This window comes from Coturnix japonica, chromosome 3 (genome assembly GCF_054131305.1).
Source record: "Coturnix japonica strain WE chromosome 3, WE-NBRP24, whole genome shotgun sequence".
Classification (NCBI taxonomy): Eukaryota; Metazoa; Chordata; class Aves; order Galliformes; family Phasianidae; genus Coturnix; species Coturnix japonica.
Window position 1 is genome coordinate 98,370,228 of NC_140665.1, and position 27,574 is coordinate 98,397,801.

Below are 27,574 nucleotides of genomic sequence, written 5' to 3' on the forward strand. Positions count from 1 at the left end.
GAATAAAGCATCAGTTTCACCTCTCGGGGTGGAGCGGCTCCCTCAACCCTAGCGGGGAATGTCTAACCCGAGCATGGAGGGCAGCGATAGCACCGTCGCCCCTTTTGGGAGGGAGGGGGAGGGCATCGGCCGCGTTGTCCTTCTCTTTCCCTCCGCCCCCCCGCCCCGGGCACGCAGGTGTCAGACCGGGCTGTGCTGCCCGCAGCACGATGGTGGGGGCTGCGAGGGACAGCATGGAGCGCCCGGAGGAGGAGGTGGAGGTAAGCGGCTCCCGAGGGGGGAAGGTGGGCGCCGGGGGGTCCTGAGGCACCTCTGGGAGCACTAAGATGTGGTTTTCAGCTTTCCGTCCTCGGTGTGAAGGGAGCGGGCACTTCAGAAGGGTTTCGGGGCTACCTGCCTCAGCGAGAGACCTGAAGGAAGGAGTTCTTCAGCTCTTCCATCTCTCCTCTGCCGTCGAGGAGTTCAATGTACCTCCCATGCTTTCCCTCGGAGTAAAGACACAGCTCTTGCTGTCCCATTTGGTGGCTGGAGGAAGAGCATTCACACCCTGTGGTTGCCCCATTCCTGCTATATATGGGCTGGTCACAGAATGCTTTGGGTTGGGAGGCACCTTGAAGATGGTCCATTTCCAACCCCCAGGTTTCCGCTAACTCAGATACCGGGTCAGGCTGATGGTGTCCCTACCAAACCAAAGAGAGGTTTCAAGACATCTGACATAAGAGCTTAAGGATCTCACCTGTCCCAGTGGCACTTCTGCTTTTAAGGGGACATTGTATGGTCACTCACGGAGCAACAGCTTTGACTATTAAAGCTACGCTGAGAGAAAAGCTGACTCAAAAGCTGCTCCTCGTTAGCTGCACTGTCTCTTTCTCAGATAAACCTGCATTTATCTGGGACTTCCAGGTTTTGCTCTCTCTTCTTGTTACTCTTAAATTACATGTTCCCTCTGTTCTGGACAGAGCAGATAAAGAAGAGCTTAGGACCAAATGCTTGCAGCAGACCTTTGTGCTCATAGTGTATGTTCATGAAATATCTTCACACCACTGCAAAGTGTTGTTTTCAATGTGATTAAGACTTTTTTTCCTAACATAAATAAGATGATCTGTTATGCTGTTCAGTTCCCATTCTGTTTTCAGCAGTGCTTTAAGCTTACAAACTTACACAGGTGAAAAAGCTTTCACCAGCTTTTGCAGGGGTAGCAATGCAACAGAGGCTTTAGTTATCAGTGTAACAGAAAACCTCCCTCAGCTGCTCACAGCCGGACTGCTGGTTGCTATCACTGCACAGGTGCCATTTCAACCTTCTCATCCTTTGGGATGAGAGGTAATGGCCTTAAACTGCACCAGGGGGGGTGTTAGGAAACATTTCTTCTCATAAAAAATAGTGATATAGTGGCACAGCTGCCCAGGGACATGGTGGGGTCACCATCCATGGAGCTGTTCAAGGAACCTGGGGATGTGGCACTGTGGGATGTGGGCTTCACAGTTGCAGAGACTTGCTTTCATTCCTACCTGTACCTCCAAAACACTGAGGTAGAAAACACAACGATTACAGTAAAACAGGAGTTTGAGTAACTATTGGAATGATTATTTGCAGTAGGGGGTGCCGGGAAGCAAGTTTAAAATGAACCATTGCCCTTCACAGTACGTGTCATTCGTGTGTAGACTACCTGTGATGTGTGTAGGTTGCTCTGAAAGTAATGCCTCCTATTTATTTCGGTAGAAACGACAACAAAGAGCACAACAGTGCTATTCAATAGAGCAAATTCTCAGCTACAAAGAGCTGTTTTTCAGTGTAGTCACCACCATTTGCATTTTCACCAGCAAGAATGTGGAGAATCTGTACCAGTGGATGTGACCTGCCATTGCCACTGCTAAAGTGCATCACCCATCATCTCTCTGAGCTGACAACCACTGTTTGGTCTCCACAAACATTCAGCAGGTGTTGATTAATGTCAGTGGGTGCAATTTTTTCCACACAGAGGGATTGAAGTCTTTGCTTCATACACACTTCCACATCAGGCTCTAGAACTGTCAGACTGCTCCTCTGCTGCCATCACCAGACTGGAGCAAAGGCAAGGCCTGCTGTGGTGACACCAATTTGCAGCAGTGTCCTGACACTGTTTGATTGACTTTTACATAGTAATGGGATGCCACCTCTAATGAAAATGGCGTCCATGTAACTAAGCCCGTAATGAGAGCTGTGGTTAACCTGAGACTTTTTACTGTTTCTCTGTAGATGCAGGATAAAGGAAGGGTCCTGATACTGTGCTCACTTGCTCACACCCACCCACATAAACAGTTCAAAGGAGAACAATTAGATGATGAGAGGCTCTGTCTGGAAGTCTAAAACTTATCAAAACTTTATTGTGTAGTGAAGGTGATGGTGCTAAGTACATTTTATAACATTCAGAAGTCAGGTAATGCATCTGAATATTACCTTCATTTTTTATAACAGTCAGGAGTCAGGTAATGCATCTGAATATTATCATCATTTGGGATCTCATTACCGTACCTCTATTTTTATCCTGATCTAATGAAAGAATTTAGGGCTTGTGTATTCAGTTCAGAGACAAAGCAGAGGCAAGATGGACACCGCTGCTCTTCCTGAAGTCTTCAAGGAGGGATGGAATATGTGTGAAACTTCTCAACACTCGGGTTGGATGTGTTGTCCCTGTGAAGGGAATACAGGACTAACAGAACCACTGTCTTCTGATACTTGGAGTTTTATGTAACTAAATTCATTCTGAGATACTTTTAAAAGCTTTCTGGTGTTTTTTACTAGTGGAAAGCACAGCATTCTTAATTAGAATTTCTATTAAGACTGTTCATCTTTTGACTTTTAATTCAGAAATTTAAACCTTCTTTACAACCTTTATCAGACCTTTATGTGTCAGTTTGATTAAAGAATATTCTTGGGTGCTTGTGGTACTTTTCAAACAAAACAAAATACAGTCTTGGACTGTAGAAATTTTCCACCTCTTTGAATGTCGTCTAATGATGACGGTAGGAAAGCACACGGCCACTGTCGCGGTCTGAAAGATTCATACAGGAAATTGTTTTAAAAAGGGGAAAAATAAAAGGAAAGATTGTGGTGTTTTTAATGTCTGAATTGAACGCTCCAGGCCACGTTCATTTTGTTTCTTCTTGCTTGTAAACAGGTTCCTTTTTAATAGTTAATGAGAAGCAGGTAGGCAAACCTCAATGCCATTGTAGGAAAACCATGGTTTGTTTTTAGATGCTGAATTAAGGAGCAAAACTGTTAAAAAACACACAACAACAAAACAAGAATGAGCATTCCAATGATGGTAGGAGTTCAGGGCATTTTTGTTAATGGAAGACCCATGAAGCAAATATATGATTTTGGTGTTAGCCTCAGACATTAACATTGGATTTCTGTGTTTTTTATGCGCATACCTTGGTCTTCTCATCAGTTGTTCTGTTTGTTCTTGCACAGGAACGCAGGCTGTCAGTTTGCAGTAAGTTGTGCTATGCCATAGGAGGTGCCCCGAATCAAGTGGCAGGGAGCGCGGCTTCCTTCTTCCTGCAGATCTACCTGCTGGATATAGCCCATGTAAGTAGCGCAAGAGACCTTCACATACGGTAGATTTACCTCAGCTCTGGTGTCATTTACAGTGTTCCCTAGAATGATAAAGGGTAAATTAGCCAATAATGCTTTTAAATCTTCTTCTTAGCCTTGCCTTTAGCTGTTCATCATCCTGGAAGCTGAATAAACTTTTTTGGAAACACTATTTTCACTAGACTCTTTTCTGCCTTGAGGTGGCCACTGTTTTTATGGTTATTAATTATTCTTTGTAAAGAAAGCTGAATGATCCTTCCTGAAGGTTCCCCGCTGTCAGTTTGTGCAGAAGCAGACCTGGTGAAACAAAGAAGTAGGACTCATACCATTCATATGAGTTGCAGCTGCTCCATCTTGATTCTGGGACAGCAGCGAAATAAAGAAAATGATTCTATAAGCTTATTTGTTTTATTGGTTTGAATAGTCTTGTATGGCTTCATGGTAACTAGATGAGATAGGTAAAGTTTCATAGCATAGAAGAAAGGACTTATAGGGAGATGAGACCAAATTGTAGGGGCTGTGAGAAAGCTGAGGTTTGAACTGTCATAGATTCCAGTGTAAATGACAAAGTTTATGCTTAATGGTTTTCATATAAAAGTCCAATATCAGAAGCCGAGGTTATAAAAGAAAAACTAAATCCTGTGTGTTACTCAAATGCAATTGGTCACAGAATAAGACTGGCATGTAAAAGTGAGATCTCATATGTCTGGTTGAGGCTGAATTCACAGGATTTGGAAAGCAGGCCAGATTTGGACAGCAGAATCAAAGATGTCAAGTGGATGCTGTGAAGTCTGGCTATAGGAGGACACAAGTAGCTGAGCTGGACATCAGCAAACTGCTGTGGCACCCAGCCCAGCATCCAGACAAAGCAGCAATGGGATGCTTGGAGTACCACTGCCATTACCTGCTAGGTCATCAGTCTCAGTCCTCCCTTGTTCTTAAGCTTTCTTGGAGCTGTGTGTCTTGGAGCTGGCGAGTGTGAGAAAGACTGACTATTCCTGCAATTCCAACTAACCTGGTCTAAAATTTAACAGGTGTGGTGATAGAAATGCATAGCATCTATCTTTACCAAAGTCACTCAGGATACTTCAGATATCGTTTCTTTTTGTCACCTCTGAGGAAATACCTGCAGCAAGTTCATAGAGCAAGGAACCAGCTGGAAGCTGCGTGACAGTGCCTGGGAAGGAATAGCAAGCTCAGCAGATAAGCAGAGAATGCCAGCTCAAGCTTGGAGTTGCATTAGCTGCATTCACCAGGTTTCCTGCTGAGTTAAAGAACTTCTGGCATGAAAGAGTATATAGATGAAGGGTATTTTTTCTGCAGTCACTCTCTAAGTTCAGTAGGCTGTTTCAGTGGGCTCTCTCTCTCTATATATATATATATTAGAGATTTAAGTGAACATGTATCATTATATAGACTTCAATGACTTTTATTTTTTTTCCAGGCTTATAGTTTTAGTAGCATGGACTAGACAAGGAGAAGTCACATTTTTTATCGCTGTGTGATGTGAATTCCTAAGGTCTCTACAGATGCAATGGAAAAATAAACACACAACCCAGGCTAAACCGTAATTCTAGACACACACTTAATTATGGTCGCACTTCAGACTTGGCTGTTTTATTCACATATAATGCTTGAACATTTTTCAAGTGAGGTTTGTTGGGTGCTCACTGGTAACTTTGAACAGATGTGTGTTATGCAGTTCAGCCCCGAGGGGATAGAATCTGCTGTGCTGCTGCCTCTTCCAAGCCACACTGCACCAGTGGGCAGCCTTGTTGGTAGTCTCAGGAGTTGAGAAACCCAGATGCATGCAGACACTTATCTCTGCTTTTATCTGCTTCTGGTCAAGGTAGTGATCTAGAAATGGGACTGTATGAGAGAAAACTTACAGAGATGCTCTGTCAGGTTTTATGTCTAAAACAAGGACTTTTAGCTCCTGTTTGACTCACTTTCCTCATTCTAAACACATCTATAATCTCACCTTCCTTGCATTTTTTCCTCTGTAATCTCATTTTACCTGGTGACTTGTATCAGTGTTTTGGTTTTTTTTTGCTATGGGAAACCAGTAGGATACCCAGTATTAGCTATGGGTACCCACTAGGGTAGCCAGTAGGAATTTCTGTGACAGCAACAGACACGTTTTGTCAGTGAACTAACATTACTCTTTAAAACACCAAGGTTCTTTCTGGAAAGTTGCTTTATGCTGTTTCATTGTACTGTGGAACAATAGCTCGTGTTTAGAGAACTGTGTTTCTATTTTCAGATTACTCCATTTCATGCCTCTTTGGTGCTGTTTATTGGCAAAGCCTCAGGAGCTGTTACTGATCCCGTTGCTGGCTTTTTTATCAGCAAAAGTAGATGGACAAAAATTGGCCGTCTCATGCCTTGGTAAGCAGAAATCTGTACATGTATTTATACATATATATATGTGTGTGTGTGTGTGTGTGTGTGTTTTAAGGTCATGCACTGAGTTATTTTCCCCTTGCCTGTTTCCCAGACAACTGTGATTGTATTATTTCTACATATATAAAAGCAAAAAGAGAAATTCTCGTGTCATCTATTTCCCTTCAACTTGTTCACCCATGGAAAACAACAAAAAGATTTTCTGCAACTGGAGAAACAAACAGATGAAGCCAAGACAATGCACTGTTAACAAAACTGGAATCTCATGTGTAAAACCTTCTTGCTGACTGAATTTTCATCTCTGGCTAGATTCCATTTAGTTTGGCTTCATTCCTTCACAAAGCTGGGATGAGTTTCTGCTTGTGTCCTAGTGTGCCATCACTTCTCACATCAGCCTTCCAGGAGTTCCCTTAGCTTTAATTGGCTAGGCCTTCCAAATCAGTAAAGGATATGTGCATGTGTGTGGAGCAGATGTGACACAGAGGCTTAGATTAGATCTTAGGAGGAAGTTTTTCACCCAGAGGGTGGTGACGCACTGGAACAGGTTGCACAAGGAGGCTGTGGATGCCCCATCCCTGCAGGCATTCAAGGCCAGGCTGGATGTGGCTCTGGGCAGCCTGGGCTGCTGGTTGGTGACCCTGCACACAGCAGGGGGTTGGAACCAGATGGTCCTTGTGGTCTTTTTCAACCCAGGCCATTCTATGATTCTATGAATCTCTGATTATTTCCAGAAGGATTTTTCCTATTTGTCTACTTTGTAATGGCAATCTTTTCATGGGAATTTGGTTCTTATGCTTTGGCATTCAGATTGTCTTCATGCAAGGAAAAGAATGTATCTCCTGTTAGTTAAAAAATACCTTTTTATTAAGTGTCCAGAGTGAGGATTTTACCCTTCTTTGTGTTTTCCATTGCTGACCAGCTGGAAACGAGCTGTGTGCTGCGCACTGGAGAGGCAGAGAATAGCAGAACCTGGCACTTTCCTTGTGGAGGTTCAGCACCCAGTGATGCCATCCATCCCCACAGAGCAGTGTGGGAAAGTCATTGTTTGACTGAACTATTGACACATTACTCTTTTGTATGCCACGTTTTTAGTTCACGATTGCAAAATAATCAGCTGACCCCAAATGTTGGTAGCACTGCTGTGAAGGGATTAATCTGTTTTCTCTTTTGTGTGTTTGGATATTTTTTTACTGGAATCTTGGTCATCTAATTGCATTGTTCAGTGTGTGGTTTACAAGGAGAGCCCTGATGCTGCTGCAGCTCGGACTCATTGGAAATAATAGCATTTGATAACTTCTTCCATATCATTGAGTTTGAAGTGTTGTTTGCCTGAAATAATGCTTAGACCAAATGTAATTCATTACTGTTATGTGTCTGGAATTGAAGTTTCTGCAGTTCTGATTTTAAGCCACTTTCCTCACCAGATGACGCTCCTTTTGTGTTTTGAGTGATTAGGAATTTAACTAGCTGTTATAAACCAGGGTACATATAGACCATAGTTGTAAACTGTCCATTTTCTTTTATGCTGTTTCAGCATTTTTCATACACTCATAGAATGGCCTGGGTTGAAAAGGACCACAGTGACCATCTGGTTTCAACCCCCTGCTGTGTGCAGGGTCGCCAGCTACCAGACCAGGCTGCCCAGAGCCACATCCAGCCTGGCCTTGAATGCCTGCAGGGATGGGGCATCCACAGCCTCCTTGGGCATTTTTAAGTATATCGACATATCTGCATTTGTTTGAAATAGCAGTGAAGAGGCCAAGTTCAAAGGAAAACTGAAGGAGTTAAAATTAGGGCAAGGAATCCTCCATAATAAGTAAGATCATGTAAACACTGCTGAAGTATGTTATGACATGTGACAAGAGGGCTTAGCTCTCAGTGAATCTTTTAACACAGATGTAGTCTGAGGGATGCATAGGCATGGCAGTGTAGTTATGCTGTTACAGTGTGTGTGCGAGGCAACTGTGTCCATTCTGAATAGAATATTAATTTAAGTATAGCACTTTTCCTTCAGATTTGGTATTTTATTCCATTTTGTGTTGGTTTTGTGTTGCATTTTACATTAATTTGTGCATTTAATACTTAAAATCACATCTTTGTTGTGTAACACAAATTGCATGATGTCAACTATTAGCAGGAAAACACACTATTCTTTGCTGTCATTATGTTGAGATTGTTGGTGTGTGTTCCATGTCTTTGCAGGATGCTGGCATGTACACCCTTCACAGTAGTGTCCTACTTTTTCATGTGGTACCTGCCTCCTTTTGTATCAGGAAGGGTTGTATGGTACCTGATTTTCTACTGCATTTTCCAAGCACTGACCACAGTAAGTAGGTTACAAGTCGTGGTGTTCTCAGCATACATACGTACATATACATACGTATAAGCCTTTATTTTAGATGGTCCCAGAGAACTTCTTCTATGATTCCACTCACTGCATGCAGGAATGTATCACCTGGTTCTGCCTTGTGGCAAGTATCAAGATGAAACAAGGTATCTTCAGTGCCATGCAGGGTCTCACAGCAGGCTGGGACTGGGAGTGAGGCACCTGTATTGCAATGTAGCAGGATGAAACCTGACTGAATTTCATTGATCACAGCTTGAAAAAGGAGACCAGACATTTGAAGAATTACACAGTGAAAGAGATATTGAAATATTTGGGGGATTACACATCTTTTGGTTTTAATAAGGTGGAATGCAGTATTGTCTTCATTATGGATCTGTTTCCTGATAGTAGGCTGAAGCTAAGGAAGGAAGCCCTTACTCTTCAAAAGGGCTGACAATAGCAGGACACGGGGAAATGGTTTTAAGTTAAAAGAGGGAAGATTTAGGTTGGATGTAAGGGGGAAGTTCTTCACTAGGAGAGTGGTTAGGCCCTGGAACAGGCTGCCCAGGGAGGTTGTGGATGCCCCGTCCTTGGAGGTGTTCAAGACCAGGTTGGACAGGGCCCTGGGCAACCTGATCTAGTAAAGGTGTATGTTTGGTGGCCCTGCCAGGCAGGGGGGTTGGAACTACATGATCCTTGAGGTCCCTTCCAACCCGGGTCATTCTGTGATTCTGTGTGATTCTGTGAAGTGATTTTCCTATTGCAAATAAAACTAAATGCTTTCTTAGCCTGATTATAAAGGAGTTTTTCCCATGGAAGCTGAAGGAATAGAGCATAAAGGTAAAGCCTCTTGTTTACTTTTTATTTATTATTTCCATTATGACAGAGGTTATTTTTCCTCATACATACTTTATGAATCAGGAAGACAGGACTTTATGCTAAAAGACACAGCACTCTAAATAAGTGAACCCTAATGTTGCATTAAACCATTTTCCTGGATCTCAATGAAGTAAAGCTCTACTCTGAAATTTCTTATGTGATGTTCTTTTTTTTTTTTTGCCTAGTTATTCCAAGTGCCATATTCTGCTCTCACCATGTTTCTCAGCACAGACCAGAAAGAGAGAGATTCTGCAACAGCGTACCGTGAGTGTGATATGAGTTATTCCATGAGAACTGGGGTGGTGTTTTATTTCAAATAATTCACTAACTATAGGGAATTCCTAATATTCAGTGGCCTTGAACTGGACTTTTCCTTGGGACTTCAAAGAAAAAGATTTTGTCCTGTAAACACTACCATTTTTCCATCTAAATAGGAGACATTAATGTTTTATTGTCTCAAACTGAGAAGGTGTGAACTCTTCTCAATTTATTTTTACCCAAAGCTACAGCAGGCAGTAATTATTTCACCGAAGGATGGTTTGTAGAGGAAATTCAAATCTCTTTCACGCCAATTCAAGTCTCTCTTTTTAATTTTGTCTATAGCTATTTAACTCTCACACGTGCCACGTAGTCTGAAGAAAGGTCTTACTGAAATATTACCAACACTCAGACTGTATCCATTAAAAGAATGACAGCTTCCAGACTGTATCTCTGGCTCTTAAAAAATCAAAAACAGACAAGGATTTTACTTTGAAGCAAACTGATCAAATCAAGAAAGTACAAGGAAAATCTTTTCAAGGTTTCCTGCACAGACCATTAATTGCATGTAAGAACAGTTTCTTCCCTTACTGTTCTCTTCAGCTCTGTTCTCATGCCTTCTTTATTATGTAACTGCTGTCTCTCATGTCTGCCAGCATTAAGCAAGGTAAAGAGAAAAGAGTGCTGAAACATCATATGAAAGTTTTTTCTCTGTCACAACCTGTCCTTCAGTGGTGCTTTAGAATAGTTTCTGATTTCCTTTTTTATTACATCTGTTCTTTCTTTGTGGCAAGAACCCTTTTAACAGCCAAAGTAATTGATTATATTGAAAACTAAGCCATAGAGGCACAGTGATACGGCCATAACTCCTAACATTTCACATCAGAAATTCTAAATGTATTCCTTGAGCAATACCACCCTTCTTCAGCCACGTGGAATAGTTGTAATTAGCATTATCATCATCTCAAAAGAAAGCCACAGCCAGTAGTCAGAGGACAGGCCTAAACAGCAGGAGATTCCAGATGTGTTACATTCTTTGGCAGTGGTTCTGTGTCCTGAGTCATCTGGCTGAAATTATAACTAAATCCACATACTTAGTATTTTCTGTTGTCCAGTTTTACCTAATCAGAGGCAGTTATCCAAATAAATGTGTTTTCCTATCTGCTAGTCCAATATAAAGAAAAGCAGCTGTAATATGAATTGTGCTTTAGAAACACAAAAGGTTGGGACCAGGGGATCCACTACCCTCTACTGGAGACAAGCAGAACTGTTTATCATCAATTTTCCCCTGCTCCTCCTTGTGAATATATGGCAGAAATACTGGATTCCAAAGTTGCTTTAAGATAAATCCTACTTACACTCTGTGCAAATTAAAACTTACTCCAGTATATAATCTGCTTCCTGAAGGATCTGCTTTGCTGTCTAAGGTGGAAAGTAACATGTTATAAATTCTGAGCACATAAGAGCTTTGAAATCTGCTTGTTTCTCAGCTCTTGGTGCTTTTCAGTAAAGAAGTTTCATCTCAGTTGTATCTCTGTTGCCTGTAACGAATTGTCTGAGTTTTAGTGTGTGATCCTATGATGCTGTTAAGAACAGCATCTGCTGTTTTCAAGAGCTTTACAGCTGTGTTATTTCCTACAGAAGCCTGAGGTAAGTATCATTTCATTTTACTGTTGGAGAAGCCCAGAGATCTGAGCAGATAAGTGGCTCGCAAAATGTTTCATGAAGTTACTGTCAAACTTGAGATGAAAAGTCTCGTGTTATGGCTCCTAGTTGTGCTTTGGAAAAGTGGCATTCAGTATTTAATTTGTAGTTCAGCTCTTGCCCATGAGATGAAATGTTTCTGTGTTATCCCCTTACAGCTCTTAATCCCAGCCATACTCGTCACACAGCCTGTGTGTAAAAGAAGCTTTGCCCATAGAAGCTTCTAAAAGCTGATCCGAAAACCAGTTATAAAATTCTCTTTCATTGAAACTATTCTATCACTGGCCTTCCAGTTCAGCTGCTCTTCATGCTGCTTTTTTCTGTCTGATACATATGAAAGAAAATGGTATTGCTTTAATGAGGTTGCTCTTCAGTGAGGTACACGAGGACGCTTGTAAACAGTGGAGGAATCAGGTTCTCATCATCCGCACACATTTGTGCTTCCTTCTTTAGGAATGACAATGGAAGTCCTCGGGACCTTGGTTGGAGCTGCACTTCAGGGGCAAATTGTGGCCAGCGCTCATCTCTCTCACCACTGCACTTTGAACCCCCCAGTAAACACCACCAGCCCTACCTACTCCTTGCACAACACTTCTGGCTTTCCTGAGCCTTCAGACCCCTTGTCTCATCAAGTAAGTGTCTATGGGAGCGTGCTAAAATCTCTTAGGGAGATTAATGTGTTTTTCCTGTAAGACCACATCGTATTACCCAGCTGGATAAGCATGAACATGACTTCCTTGAAGCCAGCAGTGCTGGAGCTGAGGCAATTCCCTTGTTGAAGAACAAGGCTACATATCTGTTGTATTTGCAGCCTGTACTCAGTGTGACAGCAGAATCATACTGAGGAGCTTTACTGATGATACTGACCTACTGAAGGTAGGTAGCTACACTTTGTTTTCACTAGAGGCTGATCTACAGTTTAAAATAGAAGCTTAGTGAGAAAAAGAGGCTGTAGCAGAATCTTTCAGTTCAGCAGCATTGCTTTCCAAAGCAGTAGTAGGCATCTGCTCTGAAGATTAATGGCTGGTACATGCAAGAAGCTGTAAATCCTAATTGGAATCCATATTGAAAGTACAAAAGACAGTTGATAGTAAATGGTTGGTAACAGGGAATAAGCAGGAGCACTTCTCCATGAAGAAGCCTTCTTTGACCTCAGTTTAATCTCAGGTGCACACTGCAAATCAGGATGTATGTGTCTGTAGCCAGTGCTCTGCTTACTGTAGTTAAATCAAATCACTACTATTACCACTTTTCAGCAACAGAAAAATCACAAGCTAAAGACGTGATTCCACAAACACTTTGAATGTGCATATCCTCGGCACCAGCACAGGAAGGGGACCAACCAGTGCATCCCCCCCATCTCAGACACTGCTCTCTCCTACTTCTCTCTTTGTTGGCACAGGCCATTGGATGTCTTCTCAGATGATAAATCATTTAAGAAACTGACTGGGGAGATCTGGGCTTCTTTTCTAAGTGGCAGTGCCATTTTATAGCTGATTAAAGTGTTTTTGAAGCTGCTCATTAGGTAACTCCTAGTGCATGTTTTAAAAAGACACAGAACACCATTATTTCTTCCTTTTTAGCTTCTATGGACAATGGCTTGCTGTAGAAAACTGCTGTGCTATTTCAGGTCTGTGTATTGTGGACACAAGTAGCTTGAGGAGCTGTAGAGCAAGCTGAATTTCATTGCACAGCACATTCCTTATCTGAATCTGCTCTATGCCACAATCACCAGCTTCCACTTTCAAATCTAAATGGTTTTCAAGGAGGAAAAAAAAATATATGACTTTATTTTCTTTCTAACCACATGTTCTTTCCTGTGCTTTTTGACATAAAGGAGAGACAGAGGAGGAAGCTTCACAATGCAAGTGATTTGAACTAGTACAGGTTTGTAGGTGGAAGTAATCCTTCTAATTCAAGTAGCTGCTAGCACTGAGAAACAATGGAGAAGCATTTAGGCAGGCAAATATTTTAGATCTTTTTCTTTTTCAGATCTGAAGAGGTAGGACTGTAAGGTTGCCTCTTAGTCTTTCTTTTTGCCCCAACTGTACAGGTTGAATAAAGATACCTCTATTTCTAACAAATCTGTTGTTGGTTATGTCCTCCTTTTAACATTATTTCTACAGCTTAAGTGCTGTCCTAAAATACTGTTGGTTGGTTTTGCTTTATATACATATATAAATTTTCCCTCTATTCTGTGTGTCACCTTCTCAAGTCTTGTAGATGAGTAGTGTCCCATGGTTGAGAATGGTCTGGAATATGGTGCAGAAGCCATAGTGTGAATGAACTGCTTTGGCAACCCGCCTCACTTCCTACTACCCTGTTTTGTTAGGATACCAATTTTTTGCTATTTGTATGACCTGACATCAGTTCCTTTGTATTATGGGAGCGTGCCTGGGCATCAGCACACACAAGAGAACTGCTTTACATTGCATGACAGGGCACTTGTCTTTCATTTACATGGTGTGCAAACAGAACGTGCACCCAACTGGACGACTGACAGGAGATACTGAATCTTGATTGTATGAGTGATGCACAGTTGTTTATAAGTTAAGCAATGGATAGGGTCTGTGAACATATATACACATATATATATGTATAGAAGAGGTGAAATCTTGATTATTTCTCTTAGAGTCATTCAGGAGAATGACCCTAATTTTATTTGTCACCAAGACTGACTCTTAGTTGCTCTAGAGCACACCTCTTTTAAAGGCAGACCCTGTGAATGACTGAGGTTACTTTGCTTATTATTAAAAAAGTGAAGTGAAAGAACTGGTTATTTTACATCTAAACTCTCCTGATGTCATTTCTATATAGAACTTCAAAATGGCTTAGTGGAGTGGATCTTTCCTACTACAAATCATGCATGGACAGTGATCTAAGCTAACAAGTTTTGTTGAGGGTCAGAGAATCTTATTTGACCCACCATGAAAATCCTTAATAGTCTGAATGAGTAAGGCTTGACTTGCACGTAGTTAAGGCTTAGGAAAGAAAGCATTTAGTTCAATTGCTTCAACCAAATTTACAAATGAATAGATATGAAATACAGAATTCGTAACAAATCCTTGTAATTATCCTTTTTAGCCCCTTCTGTCCTATCTAGGCTGCTTTGAGGCTGAAATTACCTTGTTCAAGTGAATTCAAGTATCTGCACTACTGTAGTCTGCAGTCTGTACAAACCATAGCCAGCAGTATAAGTGTAATCTGTGGCTGCATTATAGTTTTTGGCATCCAAAATATCTTTATCCCAAATAAAGAAATACAACACTGTTCTTTATTTCACCAAGTCTCTTTCTGAAATGTTGTCATCTAAAGCTTGTACAAAGGAACACTTGAAGACTGTCTAATTGAAACACTAAAGTGGTTCACCTCTCTGACTTTGCATCTACACTAAACGACTTCAGCTCAGAAGATTTTCCCACCCACAATGAAGATAGAATTTTGGGTCTGCGTAAAAAGATCAACAAGATTGAAAATAAGATAAAAAAAACAAACATCCAGAATCATTCCATGAATGCTGTGTGCTTCTGACAGATGACTGTGTACGTCTATAGCCAGTCTCAACATAAGCATTTTCTTTTCACGTTCTTGTTGCCAGCACAGTAGACCTTTGTTCACACCTTCTTTTCCTCCCCCTCCTGGATTTATCCTTAAGTAGGTGTTATTTATAAATGAATTGCAGAAGTGAATGTTCTTCACAAATGTAAAATATAGACACTTGGCACTATTTAGGTGGGCATTTCTTCACTTGCAGATGACTCACCAGAAAAAAAGACTGAAATTTTCATAATGATTTGTCACTCTCCTGTCACCATTTCAAATGTCTTCTTTTCTTTCCGAAGGCAAAAGTCTACATGATTGCAGCAGGGGTTATAGGAGGTATATATCTCCTGGGAATTATCATTCTTTTCCTTGGAGTAAAGGAAAAAGATGGTAAGATATATTTAAACTTGTCCAGATTTGCTAATAATTATTTCCTAGTTGTCTCTGGAAAAGGTCGTTACTTTAAGTGTTCTGTTCCTCATAGATCCTTATGCCTTGAGTTCAGACGCAGCAATTCCTTTTTGCAAGGGGCTTGGACTCACCATGAAGCACGGCCCATATGTGAAACTTACAGCTTCGTTTCTTCTCATCTCAGCAGCGGTTCAGGTAACTTCAGTCTCTAAGGCTGTATGTTGGCCTCATTCCAGTCCCAGCATGAGAGAGTCTGAAGCAGCTAAAATGCAAATAACCTTTGACTTGTGACTGGAGGTGATGATCAAGGGGGTGGTACCTTCCCCTAGAAACCAGCAGGGAACCAGAGCCTTTTTTTGGTGCCTGGGGTTCTGTGCTGCTGGAGATGGTTCATTCAAAAGAGAAGTAAAACCAAAGTCCTGACCATTTAAAGATGGGGTTTTCTTTCTTTTCTTTCTTTCTTTTTTTTTTTCATAAAAGGTGAAGAAGTAGTTCCAGTGACCCAGATTGGGTCATTATATGTTATCCATCTACACTCTCCTGTGGTTTCAGTTGCTTAGAGAGTGTTTTTGCTCTTCTGTCTGATCTTTTGTGCCACTTTAAACCATTGCCCCCTTTCCTTTGCGTAGGTGACTGATCTCAGACAGTGGCTGAACTGGTTCTGGTAGAGAATTCTGTGATGGAAGGCATTAGGTTAGAGTTAGAAGATATTCAGAGGCAGGTGGTCTTACCTATTTCAGAGCTTGATAGAGCTGATTTTCAAATCAGGACCTGCAGTTGAATGTGTCTTTCACAAAATGATGCAGTATGTCCTTCCACAGAGAGGAGCTGTAGAAAAAATGTGAAGCCACTTGGTAAGAAACCTGAACTCCCTGAATTCCAGGGGTCTTTTAAAGGTTGTTATGTGAGCTGTATTTGACTCAATAAATACATAGTTTTAACGTGAACCAGACACAATGTACATATATGTTTGTCATGGTTTTGTAATGTTGCTGTCAATATTCTGCATCATAACATCCACAACTCCAACAGCTTGAGCAGAGCAACTTCATCCTATTCTGTACTCATGCAGCTGATCTTCGCAATCACTTCCAGTATTTGGTGGTGACCATCTTGGTGAGTTGTGGTTTTATTTATGTTTTTGTCTGCTAGTTCAATCTCACTGTTTTTTGGCACAAATTATAAAAGACAAGAAGTCTTTTATGTATTGACTGAGCTGGGGCATATATTCTGAGCATACTTTATGATACATGTAAATTGCTCTTCAGCTTTCTTCCTGTACTGCTGGATCAGGCTTAATTGAATTATCATGCATCAGGTTCAAATCATGAGGTAAAAGACATCAGGACAAAGTACAAGTATTTGCTTGGGCTTTAATGATTGTGTAGCTTTAACTGCAGTGGCTTACGTTAGGAAAAGGAAAATTTGATACTGTATTTTGATCTTTATCTGTATTATATAGATATTTATCTGTCTATCTATAAGTCTAGATATTTATCTATCTTGCACTGTTTTCATGTGTAACATGTAAGAGTGAACCAGACAAACCACCTGGAGAGTGATAGGGAGCAATCTGCAAGTTAGTCTGCTTTGCAGACTGTCATGTACTATACAAAATGATATTGGTGAATTCTACAGCCAATGAAGACAATGAAGCCTATGAAGTAGCAAAAAGCACAGCACTGATTTTCTGTTAATTGTAGGTATCAGCAGCTGTGAGTATTCCCTTCTGGCAGAAGTTTCTGCAGCGGTTTGGCAAGAAGTGTGCAGCATGTGGGATTTCGGTAAGCAAATCCTTGGAGAAAAGAATCTTGTGCTCATTTACTGTGACAAGTGGAGCCATTGCAAGAATTATTTCACGTGTTAATCACCTCAAGGTACAAGAAAGTTGCTCAGTTTTAAAGGTTACACAAAAATTTTAGATAGATTCCAAGTTTTCAAGAGAAACCTTTAAGAAATGAGTGGATGCTAAAGGAGATCTCTTTTTTTTTTTTATAATTATTGTTGTTAAGAACCTGCACAAGCTCTGCATTTCACTGCTTCCAGAAGTGAGCACAAATGATGTTTAATGAATTCAGATCCATTTTGACTCAAGTTGGCAGGCTATCTGTCCAAGTAATATGTTGTACAAGGTTAGTTTTGTCTATGATGCTCAGCTGAATGCATTTTTAATGCAGTCACAAAGGAAGAAACACAAGTCTATTCCTCATCCTACTCTAGAAGCCTAAGCAGGAAGGGGTGCCCACATCCCTGTGACTGGGAATGGACAGTTATTAGCGAAGTAATGGAAATTACCTGACCTGCTCGAGAAAAGAAGCCTAGTTTTACTCTGACACAGCTCTACAAAGCCACCTCAGGGAGCCTGCCCTCATCTCTGATGGATTATTTTAAATCCTTCACTTAGTGAGGACAGTAGCAATTTTCTGTCATCATCCTCAGTGAATCACTGTATAGGCTTGTTACTCCCCATTTTCCCCTGTTTACCTTCAATTACTTATGAAAGAGGGAAAAAAAAGAAATTGTCTTGTGTACTGCAAAGCGTGAAGACTTGGAAAATCCAGCCTGAAGTTATATGTCAAGTCTGAACAAAGTCGAAAAGTTTAGGTCTGGTGACAAAAAATGAATATAATTGAATAGTTATCATTTTATGCAATTACAGTCTGTGTGTTAGAATGACTTCCAAAGAATCAGAAGTAACTTTAAAATCCCTATTCCAAATATGCTGAATAGTTACATGTCTTGAAGTAGACATCTGGAACCTAAGTCCCATCCCCATTAATTTTTAACATTAGAGTGAAAATAATTGCCAAAAACAGTATTGGACCATTGGGTGGATCAGGGAATGAAGATTCCCTTCTTAGGAAAACCCCTCCATATATTTGGCTATGAAAAATGCTTTCTTCAACCAACTTGGCTACATAAATTCAGTTTAACATAACTGGAAAGCCCGTCGGCACCTCTGCAAACGTGGTTTAACTTAATTTTACAGTTGAATTGCTTGACTGTGTTATGATCCAAGCAGGGGCTGGACTGAAAAAAGCCACAACTCCCTTTCACCTTGTAGATATTTCTCAAGGGACTGTGAATGCTTTCTGTGTGCTCGGTGATGGATGTTATGTCTGGCAGTGAATCACAGGAGCTTCCTATACTACCACTCTGTACGATCTGTACAACTATTCTGTTCTCTCTCACTGTGAAGAGAAATCACATTATTCAAAGCTCCCGTGTTTGTCACTCAGGAATGTTCTTCTGGAAGGGAAGGAGATGGGAGAAAAACAGGAATCTTGGCTTCCCACTACTGGTATTGTTCTCTTTTCAGTTGTTCCCCAGATGACCAGCCATCTGTGTACTGACTAGAAGTTGAGAGACTAGATCCCTTTAAGTATAGGGCCATATCCAAACGAGATCCTTCCCATGCTCAGGTTGGTGCACAGACCAGAAATGCTGCACTGCAGTTTATTGGCTTCTGCTTCCATATGCTTTGTTAAATTTAGACAAACAGTTAGGGACAAACATTGAGTTTACAATCAGTACGTCCTGGTGGCTGGAAGGAGTTTGTTTTTTCATGAAGAATTTTGTATGTGGCAACTGTTGAGTCATGGATTTGGCAAGATGTCTGTTAGAAGGCATCTCTTTCTCTTGTATTTGAGTAGTAAAGATTCTTGGAGACACTGCGTATGTGCAGATATGTTTCTCTTTTTTAAGGCCTAAATTTGCTTAACAACAAACGTCACAGATCTGCCTTCCGTCTTAGCTAACATTTGCTTTTCACAGAGTCATACAGTATCCAGAGTTGGATGGGACCCATAGGGTTCATCGAGTCCAGCTCCTGGCCCAACAGAGGAACACCCAGAATTCACAGAATCACAGAATTATCAAGGTTGGAAAAGACCTAGAAGATCATTCAGTCCAACCATTACCAATACTTCCCAAACCCTATGTCTGAGAACATTGTCAAAATGCTTCTTGAACCCCAGCAGGCTTGTGGCCATGACCATTGCTCTGGAAAGCCCATTCCAGTGCCTAAGCACCCTCAGACAAAGAGCCTTTTCCTAACACATAACCAGGCCCTCCCCTTAATCCTTACCTAGAGTTTCTCAGTGTCATCATGAGCTCCATACAGTCTGACTCCCCAGGAACACATAGCGCTACCCCTACACGTGCCCTGAGTGTCACTTCTAAACATCCCATAACCATCTGTTGTAACCACCAGTCTCAGTGCTCTTCCCTTCAAACCTAATTTAAAGCTCTTTGATGATCAGAGGGCTGGAGCACCTCTCCTATGAGGAAAGGCTGAGAGAACTGGGCTTGTTTAGCTTGGAGAAGAGAAGGCTCCAGGGGAACGTCATTGAAGCCTTTCCAGTACTTGAAGGGAGTGTATGAACAGGAGGGGAAATGGCTGTTTACGAGGGTGGACAGTAATAGGATGAGGGGGAATGGTTTTAAACTGAGACAGGGGAGGTTCAGGTTGGATCTTAGGAGGAAGTTTTTCACCCAGAGGGTGGTGACGCACTGGAACAGGTTGCCCAAGGAGGCTGTGGATGCCCCATCCCTGCAGGCATTCAAGGCCAGGCTGGATGTGGCTCTGGGCAGCCTGGGCTGCTGGTTGGTGACCCTGCACACAGCAGGGGGTTGGAACCAGATGGTTCTTTTCAACCCAGGCCATTCTATGATTCTGTGATTCTATGATTCTCTTTCATTCATCCCTGCTAACTCTTGAGCAAAAATCCTTTTCCCTCTTTGAGAAAGGTGTAGCCCATCAGGTACCAATCACTATAATGCCATGTAGACCATCTCATGATCAAAAAAAACCCCAACATTTTGCCAGCAACACCAACCTTCATAAGCTGATCTGCCTTGTTCTTCCAGTATCATTCCCTGTAGCTGAAAGAGTTGAGGGAAATATTGCGTGTACTTGCATGATCCCTTAACCAATCATCTCAAAGCCCTAAAGTCTCTTTTGATGGATTCTTCGTTGCAACTTCATCACTGCCTACATGAAACAGTAATAATGGATAATAATTCGGGGGCCATACTGGACTGAATTTACTGTACAAACTTTAACCCAGCAGCAATCTTCCCTAAGCAGAGGTTTGTCTGACTGACTTTCTGAGCACTCTGTATCTCTGGATTTTGAGGACTTTGTAAAAAAAATAATTATTTTTAATCCACAAATTTATTTGGTTTTTCATTTCACCAAACACACCGCTGCCTGAATGCCATCGGTCAGCACTGTTCAGCATGGAAGCACGCTTCTGTGTGAAGCATCACTGCAGCTTTTCCTGCTCTGCCCTTCATCATGTGCTGCTGCACAGATCAGCATCGACTTCCACATCCCAGAGGGGTCCCCTGCCGTTGTGCTGCCAGTGAATGGATGGAAGATGCTTGTTAACTGTGGGATATTGTTTATGACTCAGTGCAGCAGAGCTGTGGGTAGGGAACAGGGAGCCAATAGCAGAGTATTATTTGCTTTACAAATAAAAAGGAAGAAGACACACTAGCTGTTTATTGCAGCAGGAATAGTACCCCCACAATTGTACTAGCATCGCATGAGTGAAACTCCAGGGCATTGCAACCTCAGTCCTATGGGTTGTTCTTCTCTTCCAATAGAAAACTACAATTATAACGATTATTATTATTGATCCAGGATTTTGTTTAAGTGCTTTGGTTTCTGAGCGGGGTCCCATGCGGAGCATAAGCCTGTCATAAAATTGCTTACAGGCAACATAAAATCTTGTATTGCTGGAGTGCTCTCTTGTGGTGAAATAACGATTTTGCCACAACACTGGGCTGTCTGTGCTGGGAACGCGCTGTCAGGAAAGGCTGTTTTCTTCCTCCTTAGGATAGGAGAAAATGCTTTAGATGGGAAATGCATTTAAAACATAAACGTAATGGATTAGACACCAGGACTCCTAGAATCAGTTATCATATAGAACTGTAAATAGCAGTGCTTAAGGGAATCACTCCCTGTGAAAGCTCTTCTCATACCCTCAGTTCCCTAGCTGTGACTATAGGAGATTGAAATACTTTATATTAAACTAATCCCCTGTCATTAAAAAGCCCTGTAGATAAGCCCATGGTTCTGGATTCTACATGTGCTGCGCCTGCGGTTCACAGGCAGGGGAGATGGAGCATGTGATGGATATGTGACAGCTGGGCTGTGAACATTCAATCAGCATTTAAAACAGTGGATTTCCAATCCTGTAAGCCCACTGCCTCAAGCTGAAGTTGAAGAAATCTGGTGGTTTAAAGTACTGCCAGAAAAAATAGTCCCGAGCAGCCCAAATTAGTTTAATTTGAGGGTAACTGTAGTGACTTGTGCCATTTAACCATAATACTAGTGACAAGTGACAGGACAAGGGGAAATGGCCTCAAGTTGCGCCAGGGCAAGTTTAGGTTGGGTATTAGGAAGAACTTCTTTACAGAAAGGGTAGTTAGGTACTGGAATAGGCTCCCCAGGGAGGTGGTTGAATGGCCATCCCTGGTTGTGTTTAAGAGCTGTTTGGATGTGGTACTCAGGGATATGATTTAGTGTAGGGTTTTTAGAGTTAGGGTACTGGTTAGGCTGTGGTTGGACTTGATGATCTTCAAGGTTTTTTCCAACCTGGGTAATTCTATGATTCTATGAATACTGAGGGGTAAGTCTTTGTTCTGTATGATGTATCATTTCACAAGACAATCTTATATTTTGAAAGAATATTTATATACCACTAAATAGTGCATGCTGTAAGTTACGTGTGCTGTTTTTCTTCTTCCTCAGTGGATGATTCCTTTTGCAGTCATGCTGGTGACCATTCCAAACCCAATCCTGGCTTACTTCGTGGCCTTTGTCTCCGGTCTGAGCATTGCAGCATCTCTGCTGTTGCCATGGTAGGAAAATTTTACATCTGAGGTGGAGAAGGGTCATATGTCTATTTATATAAGTGTACTGGGTGGAATTTGCCTCTCAAAGAGACATAATCTGGCAAGAGTCCCTTCCAGTAATTTGTTTTTGCTTTTATAATAAAGGCTGTTTGTAATTGTGCTGTTATTAATGGATTATGCCTGTATTGTAACTGTAGCTGCTCCTTGTACTTAAAAGTATCCACATTAATCCTTAGCCTAAGTAGTTGTTGAAGTTGTGACAATCAGTTGCTTAGGTCTGGTTTCTAATAGAACTACAATAATGGTGAAGTTGGATGTTGTACTCAAATTAATGCTTGAGCAATTAAGTAGCAAAGAAAGTCAAGCAGTATATTTCTCTTGAGCAATCCTGCGTTATGAATTAAGTACCACAACAATATGGATAAGAGAAACTGTGAAGGTTGTTGGCTCTAGGACTGAAAATATGCGGGGAGAATGGGAGATTTCTTTTCCATGTGGAATAATTATTGTTCAGGTCAAGTTGACCAGAAAGAAAGACCACTGTTGAGAGCTGTGTTGCACTTCTCATCTGGACAATTCCCTGAAAACTGTGAAACTCCAAGGGATCATGGAGATGTAATTTAATATATACTGTCAGGCTACAAATGCCTTTCTGCACAGAAGATCACGAGCCTTTTATTACAACAGCAAATAATGAAATATACTGGAAAGTTGAGTTTTACTCTTATATTGCTCCTAGGTCAATGCTGCCTGATGTTGTTGACGACTTTCGCCTGCAGAATCCTCACAGGAAAGGACATGAAACCATTTTCTATTCTTCTTATGTTTTCTTTACCAAGATGTCAGCGGGAATTGGCCTGGGAATTTCTGCAGCTTGCCTGGAGTAAGTAACACTGTGTTTTCATCTAGTGGATCTACTCTATAAGTGCTCTGCCTTTACCCTGTGGAGTTAATTGCCTTTTGCCCTGAGTCTGAAAGTGCCGGCAGCTCTAGTTGACTGACCACTAAAGACAGGATTGTTATCACTGAGGCCAGGCCGCTGAGCATTCAGCCACTTGCCCTAGAAAATCTCAGTCCAGAACGACCTGACTTGCCTTAAGACATTACATTTTTCAAACTCTTTTTGTATATTGTGGTGGCTTACATGAATAAAGAACTGAATATGAAAGCTCAGCGGATGAAGGTCTCCCATGAGAGATACACCTTTTCTGAGCAATCCCTGTTGTATCTGGGTTAGTCTACATGAATGAGTTTGTAAGTCTCTGCACACACTGCAGTGCTTTTAGGGAGCCTAAAGGCCTGTTCTGCATGAAAGGATCCCAAATTCCTGCATAGTTTTAGGGAACTGAATGCTGAACAGAGTCAGGAACAGAGATTTTCTCAGCTCTGCTCATAACCTGATTGATATCAGTCTGGAAGATGCTTTCTGTTCTCCTCCCAGCATTGCATGTTCTGATTAGAAGGCCACGCTGGGAAAGCTGTCTGACACCTGCCCTACATTTGTACATGACCCAGGTTCCAGATGAACAGCACACAATCACGCAATGAACACTTAGAAGTGAACTTGTCTGAATTGTTATTTAGCTTTTGGCTCCATGTCAGGTTTTGGTAACCGGACTGCTTTGCTTCAGGGCCTGCAGTTGAAACTGTTAAATAACAGCCCGTGCTCTGGCCTAGGAGCTTTAGACTCTTACAACTAACACCCTCGTTTGAAAACCAAAGAGCCAAAATGAAAAAAGGAAAATAAAAAAAAGACCCTGAAACCAAATCTGCTTGTTTTTACTATTTAGGAAGAGTTTAAAACAAGCCATTTAGCTGTTTACCAATGAGGCCTTTCATTATTCCATTCCATTTAGCTCTCAGCAGTTTGCCAAGGCAGATGTTTGTGGGAGAACGCAGGTGAATGTTCTGAGGAATACAAACTCATTCTGCAGACTGGGAATGGGAACTTGAATAGATCGGCTCTTATGGGGCTGCATGAGAGCTCTGTATCAACACAGTGTAAATGTGTACCTAACTCTCAGCACTTGAGTAAATTTGTCTGTGTTGAACAGCGTGCTTAAGTACGTGTTTAAATTAAGGTTAAGAATTGCTGCTGAAATTGGTGGGATTATTTGCATTTTTTAAAGCTGAGGCTAAATACTTTGCTGAATATTTATAGGAGTCACAGATCAGACCAATTTCCTTGCCTGGGATTCCAGCCTTCTCTTAGTAGTTAAATGTTACAGTACAATCATGAGAAAATACAGAGATAATGCAGCTATATGAAAAGGTAGAAAGGTGAGATCTGAAGAACAAGATATAAAATGTGAAAAAGAGGGATATTAAAGAAAAAAACAGGAGAAGAGTCTTAAAGAGCATTGGAAGAACGGAGTGATCCAAGCAGGAGACTTTCAGATGAACAAGAGCCTGTAAGTTTTGGACATCTGCACACCACTGTGATTTCCATTGGTTCAGGTTTACTGGGTACAAGCCAGGAATATGCAGACAATCCAAGGACGTGATCCTCACTCTGAAAATCCTCATTGGAGCAGTTCCTGCCGTCCTCATCCTCGTAGGTTTATTTATACTTCTCTTCTACCCAATCACTGAAGAAAGTCGGAAAGAAACAAAGCTCGCACTTGAAGTGTTAAGGTAGGTTTGAACTAGCAGAAAACAGCAGTGACATCATTACACCTGTCATACTGGGGGAAAATTACCAGCTACCAACACATACATTTCTATTCCTCAGAACAAAACAGAACAACATTCTATCAGTTGAATTATTAACTGAATGATACCATTACATGCTCCACTGCCTTATTTTTGTAGTATTGTGCTGGCTGTTTAGAGGAACATTTGCCAGATATATATCAGCTGCTATGTTTTACTTCTCTGGGGTGGCACACAGAGCATTGTTATTGCACAGTGTTTCAGTGCACACATGAAGAATCTTTTAGATACGTTAAATTACCGAAGAAAATGTGAATGGTTGCAATTTTCTTCCATATGGAAGAAAATAGGGTTATTGACAGCATTCATGGTGATTATGGTGTATAAGAAACATACAATATTGTTTAGAGGAGCAAGCAGACATCATGGGAAAAAAGAAAGGACAACTTTGAGCACTCTTTCCCTTTTTTCCTTGTCCCTGACCCTTCATCCCCTTCTTTCTTCTCTATTCCTTTATAAAGAAAATGTTGCCTAGCTCAAAATCATCCATCTCTGTTAAATGAAAGCCTCGTACATTGAGGGTGTGCATAAAAGCAGTCTATCCTACAAGACTGATGGATGAAATTCCAAAGCATTTTCTTACAGCCTCAGCCTAAAACGTCACTTGCCCCTCCGCGTATACCCAGCAGGTACTGTCCATAAGAAGCACATCTTGATGGTGGTTCTAAGTTGTATTAATTGAGACTGCCAAACTGTGGCCTATCTAGTTAACAACAGACGCCGTATCATTTGTCCTGCTTTTAACAGAAGGAGCCATCAAAGCACAGAGAACCTGGATGACCACAAAGAGGACACCTCACTCTGAATGTTCTGAATACGGAGTCTTCCTAAACTCAATTTCACATCCCACACACAAACTCTGTGAGAGTCTCTTGGGTCATTTCCGTGCTCCCATATTGTCAGAAAGAATAAACAATGATTCTGATATTCAGTAATGAAATCAAGTGGGGGAAATCACCGTGCAAAAATTAGGTATAATTCTATGTGCTGTTCTAGAAGAGACATTGCAACCATTCAGGAATGCAACTATTGGAGATTTGGGGTTATTTGTTTCTTTGTTCTTCAGTGATAATATAAAGCTGCAATCTTTTTGCAGCAGGATGGTCTATGAACTCGTAGGCCAAGGGAACAGCACGCACATTTGGTTACTACCCACATTTTAACATCTGATATCTATCAGCCTCAGAGGTTGGGGTGGTTTCTGAACCTATAAGCCCAATTTCTATATATAAATTGCACAGCAGTGTGTTCAGGAAGCACTTTGGAATCCCAGTGTTTGCCATAAACATAAATGTTTGCTTGATAAAAGGTGCAACTAATGGCTGGTGCTTTGTGGGGTAGTTAAGTTCAGGCCTTGTCATTTGAGGCTTGAAAGACACCTCCAATCTCAGGCTAAAATGACTGGACTCTGAAGGAAGATATCTGAATTTGGAGGGGAGAGCGATGAACCCAAGAGCTGAAGGCTTGTTCTCATAAAGAAACCAGCACAGTGCAAGACAAGGCACAAATTTACAGACCACTGTCTGCACTTATGAACATATGAGAGGGTGCCTTAATTCTGTACTGGAAGTGCCTTTGGATGAGCAGCACAACACACTGGGAGGTGTCACTGGGGATAGTGATCATAAGGGGTTTGCTCAGGGCCATCTGGGGAGGCAAATCTTGGTGGTGGGACTGAAAGCTGGGAGAGACACTGTGAAATAAACGCAGCACGTCCACAAAGTGTCTCGTGAAGTTTAATATAGAAACCTAAACCTTTTCAGCCAAGTCTGAGAGCTAACGAACTGTCCTAATTTGGTAAAGTGCTTAATTACGAGTGAGCCTTTAATTGTATTTTGAGTGTGTGTGGGTAAGAGTGAATGTTTAAGACTTGTATCGAACCAACACCTGGGGATGGGGGTTTTTTTAGGCTTCAGCTCCTGAACAAACAAGGATTTGCATTGCCTGGGGTGTATGTGTTTACAACAATAAAAACCATAAGTCTGTTTACAGTTTTCAGTCTAATAGAATATGAAATACAAGTTCACTTCAAGTGGGTAAATGATGTAGTATTATTACAGAGCTCTTAAAAAACATAGAAAACAATCTGTGGGGTTTGATTTGTTCTGTAACATTTGTGTCTGTCTGAATGGTCTCCTTTAAGAACATTCAGAAGTCCCAGTAAGTCTCTATTCACTTTAATGGGTTTTGCTTTCAGCTGCTATGAATCTGTAGCTACAAGGTAAAGATTCCACATCAGTTACTTAAGCCAACATCTTGGTCCAGTGATAAAGAGGCTGCAGAAACTCCTGGCTGACCAGAAACACTTGAATATGGCCTAAGATCCTATTGCTGGATCAGTTGTGGAGTTGCCTTTAACCTGCATAGCAACCCCATTTAATTTCTTGCACGGTAAGCTTGTTTGATTGGCCACAAACTGTAAAGTTTGGTCATAAACTTGTAAGGGGTTTTTTTTGTGTGACTTTTTTTCAGAGCTTATTGTTGGTGCTGTAAAACAAACTTTGTACATTTTCTTGTGAGTTCTAAATGATGTGTACTTGGTATGTGACTGGAAGAAGAAGATTCTCTTATTGACATCCATTCATATAGGTACCACTCAAACATAAACCTTCTGCCTCTTCTGATCATCATTAAGAAGGGCCAGGCTCCCTCCCCAGGGCTCTCATTCAAGTAATACCCAAATAAACTGTATGAACAAGGGAGAGTGGATTGAGCCAGCAGAGGGTCTGATGGACAGAATTCCCACCCACGTACAAACTGTTCCAATTAATGGATTTACACAAATAGAGGGAGAAAAGGACAAGAGAATTAACTGTCCTTGGGTAGCCCTCTGTAATGCAGACTATGCCCATTCCTGGTCCTTGCGTGATGTAAGCTAACAACCACCCAAACCTT

The 27,574-nt window shown here is 41.3% G+C and overlaps 1 protein-coding gene across 8 annotated transcripts; it reads left to right on the forward strand.

The window, feature by feature from the left end:
• Nucleotides 1-26,666, forward strand: MFSD2B (MFSD2 lysolipid transporter B, sphingolipid). Of its 8 annotated transcripts, none has more exons than XM_085543995.1 (14): nucleotides 1-260; nucleotides 3,457-3,573; nucleotides 5,843-5,967; nucleotides 8,185-8,308; nucleotides 9,373-9,451; nucleotides 11,603-11,781; nucleotides 14,992-15,082; nucleotides 15,177-15,298; nucleotides 16,136-16,219; nucleotides 16,807-16,980; nucleotides 21,864-21,973; nucleotides 22,707-22,850; nucleotides 24,425-24,601; nucleotides 25,427-25,604. In XM_085543995.1, the coding sequence occupies exons 1-14, from the start codon at nucleotides 210-212 to the stop codon at nucleotides 25,482-25,484; spliced, it is 1,635 nt and encodes a 544-aa protein (XP_085400121.1). In that variant the 5' UTR covers nucleotides 1-209; the 3' UTR covers nucleotides 25,485-25,604. The 8 variants fall into 8 exon arrangements, 7 of the variants coding, with proteins under 7 accessions (XP_085400121.1, XP_085400125.1, XP_085400120.1 ...); XM_085543994.1 differs by lacking the exon at nucleotides 25,427-25,604 and adding an exon at nucleotides 25,141-25,340 and having other exon boundaries at nucleotides 86-260; XM_015859554.3 differs by having other exon boundaries at nucleotides 95-260; nucleotides 16,807-16,887; nucleotides 25,427-26,666.
• Nucleotides 26,667-27,574: the final 908 nt, after the last annotated feature.

What these genes read in the sequence shown, in the direction of transcription:
- MFSD2B (XM_085543995.1), top strand. Translation starts at nt 210, where the DNA reads ATGGTGGGGGCTGCGAGGGACAGCATGGAGCGCCCGGAGGAGGAGGTG. An exon ending in CACGTGTTAATCACCTCAAG is followed by an intron (nt 16,981 to 21,863) that starts GTACAAGAAAGT and finishes CTTCTTCCTCAG; the next exon opens with TGGATGATTCCTTTTGCAGT. An exon ending in ATTTCTGCAGCTTGCCTGGA is followed by an intron (nt 22,851 to 24,424) that starts GTAAGTAACACT and finishes CCATTGGTTCAG; the next exon opens with GTTTACTGGGTACAAGCCAG.